This window comes from Scyliorhinus torazame, chromosome 8 (assembly GCF_047496885.1).
Source record: "Scyliorhinus torazame isolate Kashiwa2021f chromosome 8, sScyTor2.1, whole genome shotgun sequence".
Lineage (NCBI taxonomy): Eukaryota > Metazoa > Chordata > Chondrichthyes > Carcharhiniformes > Scyliorhinidae > Scyliorhinus > Scyliorhinus torazame.
This window is the reverse complement of record NC_092714.1, coordinates 106,785,501-106,804,069: the sequence shown is the minus strand read 5'-3', so window position 1 is coordinate 106,804,069 and position 18,569 is coordinate 106,785,501. Positions and strand designations below refer to the sequence as shown.

The 18,569-nt window shown below is 46.4% G+C and overlaps 1 protein-coding gene across 2 annotated transcripts in view; it reads left to right on the top strand.

Moving 5' to 3' along the window:
* The window catches only part of tmem47 (transmembrane protein 47), an 85,720-nt gene that overhangs the window by 21,162 nt on the left and 45,989 nt on the right, over window positions 1-18,569 (top strand). The window contains exons 2-3 of one of the 2 annotated variants that reach the window (XM_072513996.1): window positions 3,275-3,415; window positions 6,682-6,851. In XM_072513996.1, coding sequence (XP_072370097.1) covers window positions 3,275-3,415; window positions 6,682-6,836 — 296 coding nt within the window. In that variant the 3' untranslated portion in view covers window positions 6,837-6,851. Of the gene's footprint in view, window positions 1-3,274; window positions 3,416-6,681; window positions 6,852-18,569 lie in introns of those variants that run through there. The other variant, XM_072513995.1, reaches the window with a different exon arrangement.

Here is an 18,569-nt window from a genome sequence, read left to right as displayed (position 1 = left end):
TGTTTTCCACAGTTTCTGCAGTGTGGAATCTTGTTATTTCTTCTTGTAGCTGTTAGCATTTATGTTGCCCAAAATGTACCTGATCAGTTGATGGACTAGCATTCTCCTGTAAGTGTAATGTTACAGCTCTCTTCAAACTGCCAATTTTGTTGAAATATTCCAGATATTTCAATGTTAGTTTGTAAACTGAGGTGATAGGAATCATTTCTGAGATTGAGCTGTCCTTTGAGTTTTAACTGATTCATAGATTGTCACCAGTGCGAGGTCGCGGCTTGCCGGTAAAGCTGCAATCACTGAGCCTTTAGTCTCCATGATGTAAAGCATCTGTTGCACTCGAGGATTAATTGTACTTGCATTCCAGGATTACGGATCCTGTGCAAGGAATTGGTGAAGCATTTTATGCCGAAAGTTGCGCAGTTGTAGGTTTTGTCATAGCCTTCCATATCTGTGTTTTGGAATTCCCGAAAGTAGAATGTTGACACTTGTTTCTGTGTCAATCTTGGCCAATAATAAATAATTCCCAACTTTCTTAGGATAGACAATTCAAGTCTTGACAAACACTTTAGATGGAGTGATGGTTTGTATGTTTTCCATGAGGTTGATAGTGGGAAACTTACTTGCACTAATCTTTGTCTCATTGTACACATCATCATTATTTTCTTGTTTGTCGATCACCTCATGCATATGTTTCTGAGGGGATAGTTCTATTGCTTAAACATACCCATTGTGTACAATCTTCCTGGATCAGTGCATGGCTGTGTAGCTGCATCATCCTTTGCTCTAGTGTACTGCTTCTGCCAATGGCCCTTTCTGCCACATGCCTTACAGATTTGATGAAAAACTGGGCATTTCTTTGGTGCTTGCAGAAGGCCACATGTCTTGCTAGGATTGGGTGCCCTAGTGAGTGGGTCAACAATTGGGACCTGAAAGCGTTGTCAATTTGCGAGGATTGATTTGTATTTACGTCCATCCATGAGTAACTCTTTGATGCTATATATTTTGGGCTGCTCGAGCAAATCTTTCAGGAACGCTTCAATGGGAGTGGATATGATCACTAACAGAGCAATTCTATCTGCTAGTTCTGTGTTTAAAAAATCATAGTACATGTCCTTTTCTCTGCATTTGCTGATTTAGTGGTCTATGGATGCTGTAGGCATGAACCTTTTTTTTCTTTATTCAACTATGGAATGTGGGTGTCACTGGCTGGGCCAGCATTCATTGCCCATCCCTGAGGAAATGTAAGAGTCAACCACATTCCTGTGGGTCTGGAGTCACATGTAGGCTAGACCAAGTACGTTTCACAGATTTCCTTGCCTAAAGCACATAGGTGAACCAGATGGGTTTTTACGACAATTGACAATGGTTTCATGGTCATCATTAGACTTTTAATTCCAGATCTTTATTGAATTCAAATTCGAACATCTGCTCTGGTGGGATTCAAACTCGTCGACTTGATGAATACCTGATACTGAACCAGTCTTCCAATTTAGTCCATACCTTGTGGGAATCCGTTAGCTTTTGCTGTTAATCCTGTGTAGACTTTCATTCCCAATTGCGGGACAAGTTTTTCACAGCGGCGGGAGACGGCCTGCCATTGGCCAGTGGTGGGATCATCTGGTCCCACTGTTGTCAACGGAGTTTGCTATTGAATGCACCCCTCGTCGCCGGGAAACCCGAGGCTGGGCTACGCTATCGGTAGGTCCGGAAGATTCCTCCGGTGTGAACGGCCAGAAAGCTTCAGCGTATGAATTTGGCTAGTAAGTTGGCTGCAAACCAATTCAAACTGAAATTTCGTGGACATTTTGACAATATTCCTTTTAACTTCATCCTTGTTTTATTTGATTTATTGTTCAGCAACTCCCAAAGCTCCACCTGTTATAAACACAACCTTCCATGGCCCGAATTGTATGACATTTATTGTTTGACTCTCCCTCACTCGCTATTGATCCGGCCCACACCCTGATCACTTGCCTGTTGACATCCTGTCCTATGCAGCACAAGGGATTTGTCTACTTACCAGCACTTTATTTAATCACTGTCCCGGCCCTGTATCTTCAAAGAATTTCTATGCAGCTCGCGCGCTGCATTCTGAACACTCTCTGTGCTTGGACTTTGTTGCTGCCCAATCAAAATTTAAAGGGCAGTCTCATGCCATGTCACACGATCTCCGGCTTTTCGCCACGTTATACCTGTACGTAATCTTGCCATGTTGTTCGACTACCAGTGAACATCATGTCATGTTTTATTGTGATATAAAAGCACCAATCACTTATAAGGGATTGTGTAAACACATTGTGAGTTCATTTATTTAAACTAGGCATATAAGAACATCTATATCGATAGAAAGCTTGAAGATATCAACACCAGAGCAATGTGCCATGTGCTCTGCGTACAGGCCAAAATTAGACTGAGACCGGATCAAATGACTCTTTCCTTCTAGTGATGGCATAATGCTGTCCCTTAAATGTCCCTTAAAGACATATTGCAACAAGGGACAAAAGCATATTACTGCAGATGCTGGAATCTGACCCCCCCCCCCCCCCCCCATAGTAAATGCTGGACAATCACAGCAGGTCTAAAAGCATCCGTGGAGCGAGAAGGGAGCTAACGTTTTGAGTCTGGATGTCTTTGACAAAGAGTCATCCAGACTCGAAATGTTAGCTCCCTTCTCTCTCCACAGCTGTTGTCAGACCTGGTGTGATTGTCCAGCATTTTCTGTTTTTGTTGCAACAAGGGATTATGTGCTTTTCTGAACCTTAGGCTAAACCATAACCTAACTGCTTGTTTCCTGTCTCACACTACCTGATCTGTAATAAAATCAGATCTATTTAAATAGTTTTCATTGAACCTGGTGTCCTACCTGGTGAATGCTGTACATGTTGAACCACATTCCAAATGTTAGTTTTGAAATTGGATAATGTATGTGTGTATTTTTAAGGTTTCCTCTGCCTGGGTCAGATGGCGTCTGATGTTACCTCAGAGGAAAGCCTAAACCCCTGAGAAATGTAGGAAACAATCCTTGGCAGATTAGTTCTCTGCTATTTTTGCATGTAGTATATCAGCAAACTGTTATTGTACTATTTCTTGCACATGGCAGATTTGAACCTGCTGTTCAAATGTTAGAGATTAGCAGATGCAATACTTCTTTTCCACATATATACCCATTTGTACACTGTGCATTTGTGATTATTAGAAGTTGGCAGTTATATATATTATGTGATTTCATGTATATTAAAGATTATCAGTTGTTCCTCTTTTGCCTTCTATATTATAGATTGGGAGATTGCAACAGTTGTTTTGCTTCTGTCTGGAGCAGTCATTATTCTCATTGCCTTTCTGGTTGCCTTGATCTCAATCTGCCAAGGAACCCGTCGGAGATTCTACAGACCTGTGGCTGTGCTGCTGTTTGCTGCAGGTAACTCATTAATAAATCTGAATGGGATACAGATTCTATATTCAATTGAAATATAAAGAGAGGACTTGACATGTGTGGAAATGATTATCAGCTGTATATAGTCTTCCACAGTTTTCTTGCACAATCAACCAACATTGGTGTAATTTTTTTTAAAGGGTTTGATTGTTTTTTTTAGAAATGTGAAAAAAACAGATAGTCATGAATGTTACTTTGTTTTCCAATTTTCTTCATGGAGCATCGCGGTTAACACAGTTGCTTCACAGCTCCAAGGTCCCAGGTTCGAATGCCGACTTGGGTCACTGTCAGTGCGGAGTCTGCACATTCTCCCCGTGTCTGCATGAGTTTCCTCCGGGTGTTCCGGTTTCCTCCCACAGTGCAAAGATGGGCGGGTTAGGTGGATTGGCAATGATAAATTGTGTTCAAAAAGGTTAGGTGGGGTTACTGGGTTGCGGGGATAGGGTGGAGGTGTGGATTTAAGTGGGGCACTCTTCCAAGGACCGAATGGTCTATGGATGCTGATAACATCCTGATACCTTGGCCAAGGAGCCATTTTAAAGTATGACAGTGATGTTGGAGGAATATTTAGCTGTGGAGGAATCACACCTAACCCCAACCCTGTTCACACACACCATATGATGGGAGTCACGATCAGCAAACTTTGTCAACTTTCAGAGCTGAAGCCCATTATGCTGCCCGTGTTCCTTTCATGGCTCAGAATTAGAGTATAAACTGATCTGCTTTGAAACAGAAAACTAAGGGCGAGATGTACCGGCGGAAGCCCGCTGGAATTGGCGTGGGACACGGCCGGCGGATTCTGGGAGAGGCTCCTGCCCCTGGATTGCCAACGGCCATTACTCCTCGCAAAATCTAACCCGATCTCACGGATGGGACCCAATCCCATACGCTTAAGTGAGTTTAAAAACCCACTTAGAAGTGCCTAATGGGGTGGCAGTTTTCAACTATCATGTGCCACAAAGTTCTGTATTAACAGGGTGGCATGGCAGCACAATGGTTAGCACTGTTGCCTTACAGTGCCAAGGGACCCGGCTTCAATTTCAACCTCAGGTGACTGTGTGAAGTTTGCACATTTCCCTGTGTCTGCACGGGTTTCCTCCGGGTGCTCCGGTTTCCTCCCACACGTTGGGTGGATTGGACATGCTAAATTGCCTTTTAGAGTCCAAAGGTTAGATGAGGATACAGGGATAAGGCGGGGGTGCGGGCTCAGGTCGGGTGCTATTTCAGAAGGTCAATGCAGATTCAATGGGCTGAATGGCCTCCTTCTGCACTGTATGGATTCTATGAACAGTACCAGTGGAAATCCCATATAAAGTCCCTTGGATTTAATAGAAAACTTCCATCACCACAATGGATTCTGGGCCTTTGCTTTATCTTTCGTTTTTCAGCAACAATCAGCAGTGGGGAACCATGAATGCCAATACCGCTCTCTATCTTTTCTTTCCTATCTTTTTATCTCCACAGTCCCTCACCCCCAATGCTGGGGGACTGTAGAGATAAAAAGATATGAAAGAAAAAATAAAGGACGGGACTCTCAGGTCGCCGACTCCAACATCGCGTTCGGCGATCGGCCGGAGAATCCCCGTTCACGGCCGAATCGGGGGCGGCGCATCCGCCAAAGCGGTGAACTCTGAGAATACGCCGCGCGCCACATTGACGACCTCAGGACATTGCCTGTGGCCCACCCCCCGTAACTCCGCCTCCGATCGGCCGAGTTCCTGATGGCGTCGGTCGCGTGTGGTCTCATCTGTCGGGAACTCGGCGTGGTGGCTGCAGACTCAGTCCAGCGCTGCCACAGTCGGGGGAGGGCCGATTCGTGGGCAGGGCGTCTTTGCCAGGGGCTGGGGGCACTGTTGGGGGTGTGCTCCGGGCCACATGAGCCGGCCAAAGAAGGGGCACAATTTCTCAGGCGGGGTCCATGAGCGGCCGGCGCTCTATCGCACGGCGCGGTCGCTGTAGGCCACCGCTGTGCGCACGCATGGCCACGGACCGGGCAATTCTCCAGGCTGTATCGGCAGCTAGAACTGGGTGCTCTACGCTGCCTTGATGCTAGCCCCAGCCAAATGGAGGATCAGTGGTTGTTTTACACCATTGTTTCTGTCTTAAATTGCCACCGTTCCCACGCCAGCGTGGGGACATAGCCTCAAAATCGGAGAATCCAGCCCAAACAGTGGCGCTTTAAATGGCCGGGGAACAATACCCGAACAGGAAGAACATTGAGCATTGTCACAACAGGGCACAAAGTATATTCCATGTTTATCTGATGCAGCACTGGACACGTGTCTGGAGGAAACCAGGAGACTCTCTAAACTGATGCTGCACTGGTTGTGGGAGCAGAAAACCTGCGATCAATGCCAGCAGTTTAGCCTTGAGAACCTGGATGCAATGCGGTTCATTCCGTGGAGGTGGGGGTAAACATAATTGCTTGTGGACAATTCCTGCACACCCAGGCCTATAGGGAGTGCAATGAAGACACTTTCCAGATAGATCTGATACATCTCGCCTCCTTTCAGGGTTTTCTTAAGGCCTGGAGAATCTGGCTAATGGGTGTTGAAGATAAAAGTGAATGGCCTCCTTAAAATATACATGACCTACCCCCAGAGAGTGGATTGGTTTGCCTCCCTCCCTCAACCCACCTCAGCAAAAGCCAGAGTGGGCTGGTTGGGGTTACGTTTCACGTTTCATTTTACTTTTCATCCTCCCCCCTCCCCTGTCCTGAGGTAAAGATTTCCACCCTGGTTCTCATCCCATTTTATTTTTTTTTTTGCTTGTACCTTTTGCTTTTTTTTGAACAGCTTCTAAATAGATGTTGTAAACATATTTTTTTTTCTGTCTTGACCATCTTATTTCTATAATGTCTGACCTCCTGCTCAATACCAGCTTTGCATTATTTATTAGACTTCACTATTATGATTCCGTTTGTGCTTTCTATTGCTTAATCCCTTGAACATTTTATTTCATCCAAATATTATTTTTTCCAACGGTTCAATAATGTATTTGAATTATTTAATAATGAAATATGTCCTGTGGAAAATATGGCTGTTTTTTTCTTCTATTTATATTGTGACCCTGTACCTGTTCATTTTAATTTCAAGTACCGTTTCTATTATTTTCATTTGTTTAACCATTGGCATTATTATTTACTACTAAGAAATATAAGAAATGAAATAACGTAAGAAATGTTACAGTTTCTTTGTAATTCATTTAAATCCGCAATATGTCCACTTCTGTTTTCTTCTGTCTTGAATTAGCCACTAGTCATGGTACCACCGCACTCCCAGCTGTAAACTCCGATAAGGCTTGTCCCTGTCCCACACTGTGTTGTGCCGTGCACTGTAATGAGGATTCAGCTAGCTGTATTGCAGGAACACCTGGGCAAGCAGCTGTTTTAAGTGACCAGCTTTGATTCAGTGGACAAGGTGTGCTGGGAGGTGAATAACTCATTACTCAGCTGTTTAATGACCGGTTTCATTTCTGGGATGAGAGATCATCTTCTGCTGCCAGTGCAGTATTCAAATGAGCTATCAGCGATGTCACCATTTACCAGGAATGGCTTGTGTTTTTAGGAGGAAGGTATGCACATTTCGAATTGTGACGCTATTTGCATTTCAAAATAGATGGATTGAAAACGATGGCACAATTTTGGAAGGCATCATGATCAATTGATGAGAGCAGTCATTATTAGTTATCACATGGGCTATAATCTTGATCTGGAAAACTTCAATCACTTTTTCTACCCACCCAAAAACAGATCATTTGCTTCCTCACTTTAATCTTTGTGAATAATAATGATTCCCAAGTTACCCTTATCATTTCTAGGACAAACCATTAAATATGGGATACTCAAAGCTACTCTGAAAAATTGGCACGCTGAAACTAATGACTGAAAATTTATGTGACTCCTTCAAGAAGATTTCTTCACAATTTCTCCTCAGGCACCAATAGGATTAACAATAACAGGATGGAAGAAAGGTTACAGACATAAAGCTTCCTGTAACTTGATTCTTTCAACTTGTCGCTTCTCTTCTTCCTAGGTATCAGTATGAATCAGGATGAATTGTTTGTGTTTGAATAGATACACTAACAGATAATTATGTGCTTAATATTTTATTAGCTTAGGCCTACTTTTCATTTCATGTCTTCCAGAATAATTTAATCTGCTTTGTTTTAAGTGGCGGTGTTCATTACATTTGAAATATATACATTTGTTTTTAATATATTTACTTAACCTTTCAAGATAATGATATAGTCGTATGGAGAAAAATTGTACAGAATCTCGCAGTGTACCATATTTTCAGTCAGTGGAAAGTATTGGTCTTTTATTTCTGCAAGGTAAGGTTTTCTGTAATGCAAGATTTATTTTGGGTGAAGCACCAATTTATTTTCCACATTACACATTTCAGGAATTCATATTTTCAAGTGAAGTGATTTTCAAACCAAATTTTGTGCAGATGGAAAGTTTCTGAAAGCTCTGACAAGCTCCAGGTCACATTCTGGCCGGATGCTCCGTTCTGGAGCCCAAGTGCTCCCACCAGCAGAAAATCGAGATTTGTCTCCGCTGGTGCTGGGCGAAGGATCCAGGTGTGAGTCTCACTCCTTAACCATGCAAATGTCTGCCTGGTGAAGACCATGCGGATTCTGTCGGAATCCCAATATCAGGCTGGCATTTTGAGTGGGTAGTTTGAGTCTGAGGTCTGATGTTAATCCTGCCCCCTCCCACCTGCTGTCAAAGATTGGCATCCTCCCACCACCACAGGAACAGTGAGGCACCCCACCTCCCACAGCACAAATGATTGAGGGTGATCCAACTCCCCCTCAAAGTGGTTTCTGCTGTCAAAATGAAGAAGTGAAACCACTTAGCTGCTTTTGATATGGTGAGAAGCTATTCATCATAGCAAGAGTGTTTATAAACATTGTGGTTAGCGTCAAAGCAGGGTGATTGAGATGCATTCAAGTGTGAACGGAAAAACAAATAAATAATCCACCAAACCCCTGTGTCTTTGATCAATAAAACTGTCAATCATTAGCTAGTAGAATGTATTGCTGTGTAAAATTGAATGGAAGATTTTAATTTCAAAGGTTATCAGGGGATTTGAAACCCTTCCAAGTGTACTTGGCTTCCGTGGAAGTCTCTGACATTTGTGACAGCTGTTGCTTTAATGAATTCTGCCTGAGGCAGCAGATGTTAGGAAAGGGTTAATGAAGATGGAGTGATTTTTTTACTCTAGTGGCGGGACTGCTCTTCAGCTTTCAGGCAGGGGTGACTGATGGGAGGGTATCTGATTGGACGTCACTGATGGGGGAACAAGATGTGACCCAACCCCCAGAACCCTTGGGAACCCCCATCTGCAGCCTGGCAGCAGCAGAGGGGCACTTCATCAGTGCCCTGACACTTTGACCCCCCTCAGACTCTGTCACACCAGGGCTTCACTTGGTCAACTTCACACCACGGTGGAAGGGGTGGAGACTCGGTCTTCAAGCCCATTAATAGCATGCATATGCATGCTTTACTTTGATTTACATGTTCCCACCGGCGTGGGGTGGGTAGCGCGCTACTGCTGCCGTCGGAGGGGGATCAGAGCATAGAAATAATAATAATCTTTAATGTCACAAGTAGGGTTACATTAACACTGCAATGAAGTTACTGTGAAAATCTCCTCGTCGCCACATTCCGGCACCTGTTTGGATACACTGAGGGAGAATTCAGAATGTCCAATTCAGCTAACAAGCACGTCTTTCGGAACTTGTGGGAGGAAACCGGAGTACCCGGTGGAAGCCCATGCAGACAATGGCATAATCCCAACTTTCTGGTAATCTGTCATTTCAGGCGATGCAGGCGGGGGCATGGGGCAGCATTGGACATTGACAAAAGATAAGGGGCTGGATTCTCTGTTCCGGAGACTCCCGGCGCAGGATTTATGGACTTTCACGCCAGCAAAACTGGTGCTACACCTAGACCGATTCAGCGACTGCGGAGGGGCTAGCACCGCCGCCATCCGGAACACAATCGATTCCAATGAAAAATGGTGCGAGATTTCCGGGTCCGTGATTGACACTCAGCAGGCTGACAAGTTGCAGCCGCATATACACATTTAATCCCATAAGCACTCATCCCAGGCAACAAGATGGCACTGGTTGTGCTGGTGCGCGCCCATACAGCTGATGGGTCGGCTGGAGCCAGAGGGAACCTAGTGGGGTGGCCTGGGGGCGACACCTATACAACCCGTGGCCCGAAGTTCGCAGTGGGCCATCTGCGGTGTGCGCAGTTGCATGGCTGCCTTTCCGGCTGCGGCAATGGAGTTCCGTGTCCGTCCACCCCAACCTCACAGACCATCTCCTGATCACCTCTGCTCCCCGCTAATCCTCCCAATCCTGGCAGAAGCCCTCGGCCAGCGGCACAACTGTCAGCAAACAATGGTGAATTTTGGATTCTTTCTGAACCCCCTCTCCCTCAGCAGCCACGACACTGGTTTCACGAGAACTGCGCCGTCAGGAACTCAGCCCAACGGTGGCGGAGAATCACAGATGCCCTGGAGAATATCGGGTCAGGCCCCTAATGATATGCAAATGGTGTTTCCTGTATGTCCATTCTGGACTGCATTGATGTCGCTGTTGAGGTGACGGAGTATTGCGATATGGTGTGAAATCGATGCCCGCAGCGATTATGGCGTCAGAACCGATTCTCCCCCCAAATTGGGTTTCCCGATTTGAGCGACAGCCAACGGAGAATCCCACCCAAGGTGTCAATTTGATTGATGGCATTTAAATCAATGCTAAATCATGAAAATCAGATTCATGCCCTGATCACATTATCGGGAGGGCCCAGTAACATCGCGCTTGGAAATATTGCCTTCGCAAATCCCATTACGCCACTCTCGTGAGATTTTGCAGCCATAACAGGATTGCGCACAGAGCAAATGGGCCTGGAGAATCTCACTCAACATTTCAGTAGCTTGTTTTTAAATCTGCTTTGTATTGCACAAAGGTAGTCATTGCCTGGAATACTGTTGCTGGAGGTTACCACAGATCCCCCAGTGCCCGAACATGGCAGTCGTTCAGCCATTGCTATAATATGGCAAACTTACTGAAGTAAAGTTATTTGAGCAGAAGTTGAAAATGTATGTATTTCATCAATGCTAAAAGAAATATCCTTTACTACATAAGAATTAGGAACAGGAGTAGGCCATCTGGCCCCTCGAGCCTGCTCCGCCATTTAATGAGATCATGGCTGACCTTTGTGGACTCAGCTCCACTCTCCGGCCCGTACACCATGGGCGAAATTCTCCCCCAACGGCGCGATGTCCGCCGACTGGCGCCAGAAACGGCGCCAATCAGACGGGCATCGCGCTGACCCAAAGGTGCGGAATGCTCCGCATCTTTGGGGGCTGAGCCCCAACATTGAGGGGCTAGGCCGGCGCCGGAGGGATTTCCGCCCCGCCAGCTGGCGGAAATGGCGTTTGTTGCCCCGCCAGCTGGCGGAAATGGCGTTTGTTGCCCCGCCAGCTGGCGCGGAAATGCGGCGCATGCACGGGAGTGTTAGCGGCCGCCGACAGTTTCCCGCGCATGCGCAGTGGGGAGAGTCTCTTCCGCCTCCGCCATGGTGGAGGCCGTGGCGGAGGCGGAAGGGAAAGAGTGCCCCCATGGCACAGGCCCGCCCGCGGATCGGTGGGCCCCGATCGCGGGCCAGGCCACCGTGGGGGCACCCCCCGGGGTCAGATCGCCCCGCGCCCCCCAGGACCCCGGAGCCTGCCCACGCCGCCTGGTCCCGCCGGTAAATACCAGCTTTGATTTACGCCGGCGGGACAGGCAATTTCTAGGCGGGACTTCGGCCCATCCGGGCCGGAGAATTGAGCGGGGGTCCCGCCAACCGGCGCGGCCCGATTCCCGCCCCCGCCCAATCTCCGGTACCGGAGACTTCGGCAACCGGCGGGGGCGGGATTCACGGCGGCCAACGGCCATTCTCCGACCCGCTGGGGGGTCGGGGAATGGCGCCCCATATCCCCGAATCCCTTTATTCTTTAGAAAGGCATCTATCTTTTTCTTAAAAACGTTTAAAGAAGGAGCCTCAACTGCTTCACTGGGCAAGGAATTCCAGAGATTCACAACCCTTTGGGTGAAGAAGTTCCTCCTACACTCCGTCCTAAAGCTACCTCCCCTTATTTTGAGGCTATGCCCCCTAGTTCTGCTTTCCCCGACCAGTGGAAACAACCTGCCCGCATCTATCCTATCTATTCCCTTCATAATTTAAATGTCTCAATAAGATCACCCCGCATCCTGCTAAACTCCAATGACTACAGTCCCAGTCGACTCAACCTCTCATCATAATCTAATCCCCTCAACTCTGGGATCAACCTAGTGAATCTCCTCTGCACTCCCTCCAGTGCCAATATGTCCTTTCTCAGGTAAGGAGACCAAAACTGAACACAATACTCCAGATGCGGCCTCACCAACACCCTATACAATTGCAGCATAACCTCACTAGTCTTGAACTCCATCCCTCTAGCAATGAAAGACAAAACTCGATTAGCCTTCTTAATCACCTGTTGCACCTGCACACCAACCTTTTGCGACTCGTGCACCAGCACACCCAGGTCCCTCTGCACAGCATGTTTTAACATCTTACCATTTAAATAATAATCCATTCTGCTGTTATTCCTCCCAAAATGGATAGCCTCACACTTGGCAACATTAAATTCCATCTGCCAGACCCTAGCCCATTCACCTAACCTATCCAAATCCTTCTGCAGACTTCCGGTATCCTCTGCACTTTTTGCTTTACTACTCATCTTAGTGTCGTCTGCAAACTTTGACACATTGCACTTGGTCCCCAACTCCAAATCGTCTCTGTAAATTGTGAACAACTGCGGGCCCAACACTGATCCTTGAGGGACCCCACTAGTTACAGGTTGCCAACCAGAGAAACACCCATTTATCCCCACTCTCTGCTTTCTGTTAGTTAACCAATCCTCTACCCATGCTACCACTTTACCCTCAATGCCATGCATCTTTAGTTTATGCAGCAACCTTTTGTGTGTCACCTTGTCAAAAGCTTTCTGGAAATCCAGATATACCACATCCATTGGCTCCCCGTTATCGACTGCACTGGTAACGGCCTCAAAAAATTCTACCAAATTATTCAGACACAACCTACCCTTTGTGAACCCATGCTGCGTCTGCCCAATGGGACAATTTCCCTCCAGGTGCCCCGCTATTTCCTCCTTAATGATAGATTCCAGCATTTTCCCTACAACCGAAGTTAAGCTTACTGGCCTATAATTACCCGTTTTCTGCCGACCTCCTTTTTTAAACAGTGGTGTCACGTTTGCTACTTTCCAATCCTCAGAGTCTAGTGAATTTTGATAAATTATCACTAGTGCGTTTACAATTTCCCAAGCCATCCCTTTTAACACTCTGGGATGCATCCCATCAGGGCCAGGAGACTTGTCTACCTTTAACCCCATTAGCTTGCGAATACTGCCTCCTTAGTGATTACAATCATCTCAAGGTCCTCACCTATCATATCCTTATTTCCATCAGTCACTGGCATGTTATTTGTGTCCTCCACTGTGAAGACTGACCCAAAAAACCTGTTCAGCTCCTCAGCCATTTCCCCGTCTCCTATTATTAAATCTCCCTTCTCATCTTCCAAAGGACCAATATTTACCTTAGCCACTCTTTTTTGTCTTATATATTTGTAGAAGCTTTTACTCTCTGCTTTTATGTTCTGAGCCAGTTTACTTTCATAGACTACCTTACTCTTCTTTATGGCTTTTTTAGTAGCTTTCTGTTGTCCCCTAAAGACTTCCCAGTCCTCTAGTCTCCCACTAATTTTTGCCACTTTGTATGTTTTTTCCTTCAATTTGATACTCTCCCTCACCTCCTTAGATATCCACGGTCGATTTTTCCCCTTTCTACCGTCTTTCTATTTTGTCGGTATGAACCTTTTCTGAACACTGTGAAAGATCGCTCGGAAGGTTCTCCACTGTTCCTCAACTGCTTCACCATGAAGTCTTTGCTCCCAGTCTACCTTAGCTAGTTCTTCTCTCATCCCATTGTAATCGCCTTTGTTTAAGCACAAAACACTAGTGTTTGATTTTACCTTGTCATTCTCCAACTGTATTTCAAATGCCACCATATTGTGGTCGCTCCTTCCAAGAGGATCCCGAACTATGAGATCATTAATCAATCCTGCCTCATTACACAGGACCAGATCTAGGACCGCTTGTTCCCTTGTAGGTTCCATTACATACTGTTCCAGGAAATTATCCCGGGCACATTCTATAAACTCCTCCTCAAGGCTGCCTTTACCAACCTGGTTAAACCAATCGATATGCAGATTAAAATCTCCCATGATAACCGTTGTACCATTTCTACATGCATCCGTTATTTATTTGCTTATTGCCTGCCCTACCATCCTGTTACTATTTGGTGGCCTATAGACTACTCCTATCAGTGGCCTTTTCGCCTTACTATTCCTGATTTCCACCCAAATTGATTCAACCTTGTCCTCCAGAGCACCAATATCATCCCTTACTATTGCCCGGATGCCATCCTTAAACAACAAAGCTACACCACCGCCCTTACCGTCCATTCTATCCTTTTGTATAGTCTGATACCCTTGGATATTTAACTCCCAGTCGTGACCATCCTTTAACCATGTTTCAGTAATGGCCACTAAATCATAGTCATTCACGATGATTTGGGCCATCAACTCATTTACCTTATTTCGTATACTACGAGCATTCAGGTAAAGTACACTTATCCTGTTTTTTATGTCTTTGTTATGAATCCTAACACCTTGATCAGTAACTTTTCGCAATTTATTTTTCCTCTTACCCTTTCTCCTAATTTTCCTTGTCTTTGAACCCATATCTCTACATAATAACCTGTCACGTAACCTGCTGCCTTGATCTCCATTAACCATTATACTGTCCATAGCTTTACACTTCCCTTCCCCCCAACTTGCTAGTTTAAAGTCCTTGTGACCAACCTATTTATCCTATTCGCTAGAACACTGGTCCCAGAATGGTTCAGGTGAAGACCGTCCCAACGGTACAGGTCCCTCCTGCCCCAGTACTGATGCCAATGCCCCATGAAATGGAATCCCTCTTTCCCGCACCACTCCTTTAGCCACGTGTTAACTTCTCTAATTTATAATCATCTAACTGTGATTATACGGAACTTAAAATGCAAATACTTTAATTATTATTTTACCTCTTTGCCATTCCTCGTTCCCTAAATGGCAAGAAACTTCAGAGAGTCGTGAACACTGCCCAGTCCATCACACGAACCTGCCTCCCATCCATTGACTCCATCTCACCTCCCGCTGCCTGGGGAAAGCAGGCAGTATAATCAAAGATCCCTCCCACCCAGCTTACTCACTCTTCCAACTTCTTCCATCGGGCAGGAGATACAGGAGTCTGAGAACACGCACGAACAGACTCAAAAACAGCTTCTTCCCCACTGTCACCAGACTCCTTAATGACCCTCTTATGGACTGATTTCATTAACACTACACCCTGTATGCTTCATCTGATGCCAGTGCTTATGTAGTTACATTGTATATGTTGTGTTGCCCTATTATGTATTTTCTTTTATTCCCTTTTCTTCTCATGTACTTAATGATCTGTTGAGCTGCTCGCAGAAAAATACTTTTCACTGTACCTCGGTACACATGACAATAAACAAATCCAATCCAAAATGTTGTTTGCTCCCCTTTCCTTTGAAGAACACTGGAGGATATTTTTCCCTCTACCACAACGCTATTGCCCAGCACCTGATCAGCTAAATATTCAGCATAGCCCAGGCCTGGATGATTGAAAAATGCTGGCCATAATGTCAGAGGCCAACATTGAAGCATTCCCTCATTTTCCCTCTGTGCAAACACCTGCCCCCCGAGCAGGAGAAAAAAATCTCTTCCAAACCACACTGTTGGCTCAAAATACTTATTTAGAGTGGAATGTACCGGTGATGAGAGGTGCAGTCAACAGGAAATTCCGTTGACAATGGCGGGACCAGAAAATCCCACTGGCGGGTTGCCTCCGCCGCTGGAAAACATGCGGCTGGTTATTCGGTAAATCCCCCACCTCCCACTTAATCTTTACACTGAGGAGGGTGAAAATTACAACTGCCATGCTGCTGCTTCTTTCCCTCCCATTAATTTCTCCACAGAAAGTAGAATTGTCTGGTCCTCTTCAACCTATTATGCGGTGTTGATTGTCATGATGCTCCCTGGGGTGGTTAACAGGTTGGTGAAACCTCATATGAACTCCACATTGGGAATTGGACGCAGAGGACTGAGACCATGATGCACCCAAGGCATTTGGTGCACACCAATGCTGGTGAAAAGCACAAAGGATTCTGGGAGCCTGCACACAAGTTAGCTTCACTTAGCCCCATCTTTAATTTAAACGAGGAAGCCAAACCGATAAGCACTGCAGCCTAGTAGTGTTTATTTAGAACCAGAGAAGGGCAGACATCCATTCGCATTTGAAGAAAAAATATTTTGGGCACATTGACCTGGTCCTCTCTTTGCAGTGGTATCATTCTATCCCTTTTGCCCAGTGTCTCCCCTCCCAAACAATTTTCTGCCCACACAATGGGCAGCATAATGCCCTTCCATTGATAAGGGCTGGGAATCCCCGCCGCCTGCCACCAGTAGTGGAGTTCCCGCTGCAGTGGAGAATCTAGTGTTGGGTTTCCGATGTTCTGGTCCTCCCACTGGCATCAGGATCGAAGTTTGCATCCACTTGGCGGTCCAGGCATCATATTGTCCAGGCCCACATGATACTCCGGTCCTCTGTGCCGGGAATCACGTGGGCGAGGATTACTACAGGTACGGATAAACATGTACCTGACAGGGTGGGCCTCGCGGTGGGCGTTGTGTCCAAAGTTCAACCGAGGGCTACCCGCCCTTCCCACAATGCCAGATCTGCCCACCCCACCCCCACCAGAGACCTCCTAAATAAAGAGACCCCTCCACATAGACCCCTAAATAAAGAGAAACCCCTAGAGACCCCCAAATAAAGAGCCCCCTCCCACTGTCCCCATAAATAAAGAGACCTCCGACAGAGTGCCCAGAAAAGAGACCCGTGTCAAGAAGCCCACAGCCCTCCCCCAGAAAATAAACTTCTGTCTGGAAACTAGAGAGCAGTCCAGACAGAGGCAGCGGAATATAACTACTGCTGTAACACTCACCTGGGCAAATTATTTTTTTACAATTTGTTGGAGTCTTCCTGCCTGGATCAGACACAGGAAGCATCGCGTGTCAATTCCTGGAAAGAGAAACCAGTCAGCTATGTTTAAACCACTCAGATCCTTGTGCTGCAAGCCATTCATTCATTTCCCTTCCGAGGCTCTGATTGACAGTTAAGTGCTTTCCAATCATCTCCTTCCCATAAGAGAGATTTTAAAGTGGTCAGCTGGAGATTTACAGCACTTAACTCTCTTTGAAGTGATTGATGTTTATAAACATTGTGGTTCGAGAACTTCAGAGTTACTCAATCGTGAAGGAAGATGGATGAAGCAAGACTGGCAGCTGTGTGTGTGCGGAAGCTATCAATCGCAGCCTAATTAATGAATGGCTTGCAACTCAATAATCTCAGGGGTTCAAACACAGCTAACTGACTCTTTCCATGAATTGACACGCGGTACTTCCTAATATATTAATAATCTTTATTCGTGTTACAAGTAGGCTGACATTACTGCAATGAAGTTACTGTCACAATCCCCTGGTCGCAACAGTCCTGCGCCTGTTCAGATATACTGAGAGAGTTCAGAATGTCCAATTCACCTAACAGCACGTCTTTCAAACTTGTGGGAGGAAACCAGAGCACCCAGGGGAAACCTACGCAGACACAGGGAGAATGTGCAGACTCTGCACGTGTCCCAAGCTGGGAATCAAATCTGGTTCCCTGGGGCGGTGAAGCAACAGTGCTAACAACTGTGCTTCTGTGCTGCCCATATGATGCATCCTGTGTCCGAGTCAGCAGATGTATGCTCAGGTGAGTGTTACAACAGCAGTTTTTTCCACTGCTTCTGTCTGGACTGCTCTCTCGCTTCCATACAGTGGTCTCTTTTCTGGGAAACCTCTTGACAGGACGGTCGGCATTCTGACCGCTGACCCAGGAGCAAATTTTTTTCAAAAAATTGTTGGCGTCTTCCTACTTGGAGCAGCAGCAGAGAGCAGGCCACGTGTGTTATATATAGGGAAGTACTGGCAAATGAAAGTTTAAAACTCTCAAAACTTCAAAGGCATTTGAGGACGAAGCATGGCGAGTTCGAGGACAAACCTCTTCATTTTTTTTAATGGATGCAGTGAGAAGTTAAATTGCCAGCTCCCGATGCCAAAATTGTGGCAGGCGCTGGTGTGACGCCGGGTCACGATGCTCTGTCCCTCCAAATTGGCAACATTGCACCGCGCGCAGTTGCAACCGTGTTTGCATATCGTTATTGGGCCCACCCACGATGCTCTGCCCCTGATGGGCCGAGTTCCCAATTGCGCAGTCCACGTGTGGCCTCAACAGTTGCGAGCCGGCGTTGTGGCTGCAGAGAGAGAGAGAGAGAGAGGGCGTATGGGCAGTGTTCAGCATTGACATACTTCGCCGACAGTCGTGTCACTTGCCGGGGGGGCTTCTGTCAGGGCTGGGCAGTAGTGGGGGATGGCCAGGAGGTGGACTGTGGGGTCAGGGTGGACGGGTAGGCGGTCCAGCACAATGGCTGCCTTTTTTTCAGGCGCGATTGGTGTGTGTGTGGAGGGTATAAGTGTAAGCGCGGCTGCAGCTGGTCAGCCCTGCATGTGTTCATCACGGACACGGCGATTCTTCCACTGTTTTTTGTGTGTTCCGCTGGTGTTTCACGCGGCGCCAGTCCTTCCCCGGTAGCAGAAATGATGCGATTCTGGCGCCGTCTTTTCCGTCATGGAACTCCATAGATCCTCCATTGGCGTCAGCACTTAGATGCAGGAACGGAGAATACAGTCCCAGTTCTTTCTTTTTCCTTTTCTTAGCTTTCGTGGAAGCATCCTCGAACTTGGCAAGATCAATGCTCACATCTGCCTGTGAACCTTTAGCATCATCTTTGCTGCTGGTCGGGGTGGCATGTGGCGCAGTGGTTAGCACTGGGACTGCAGCGCTGAGGA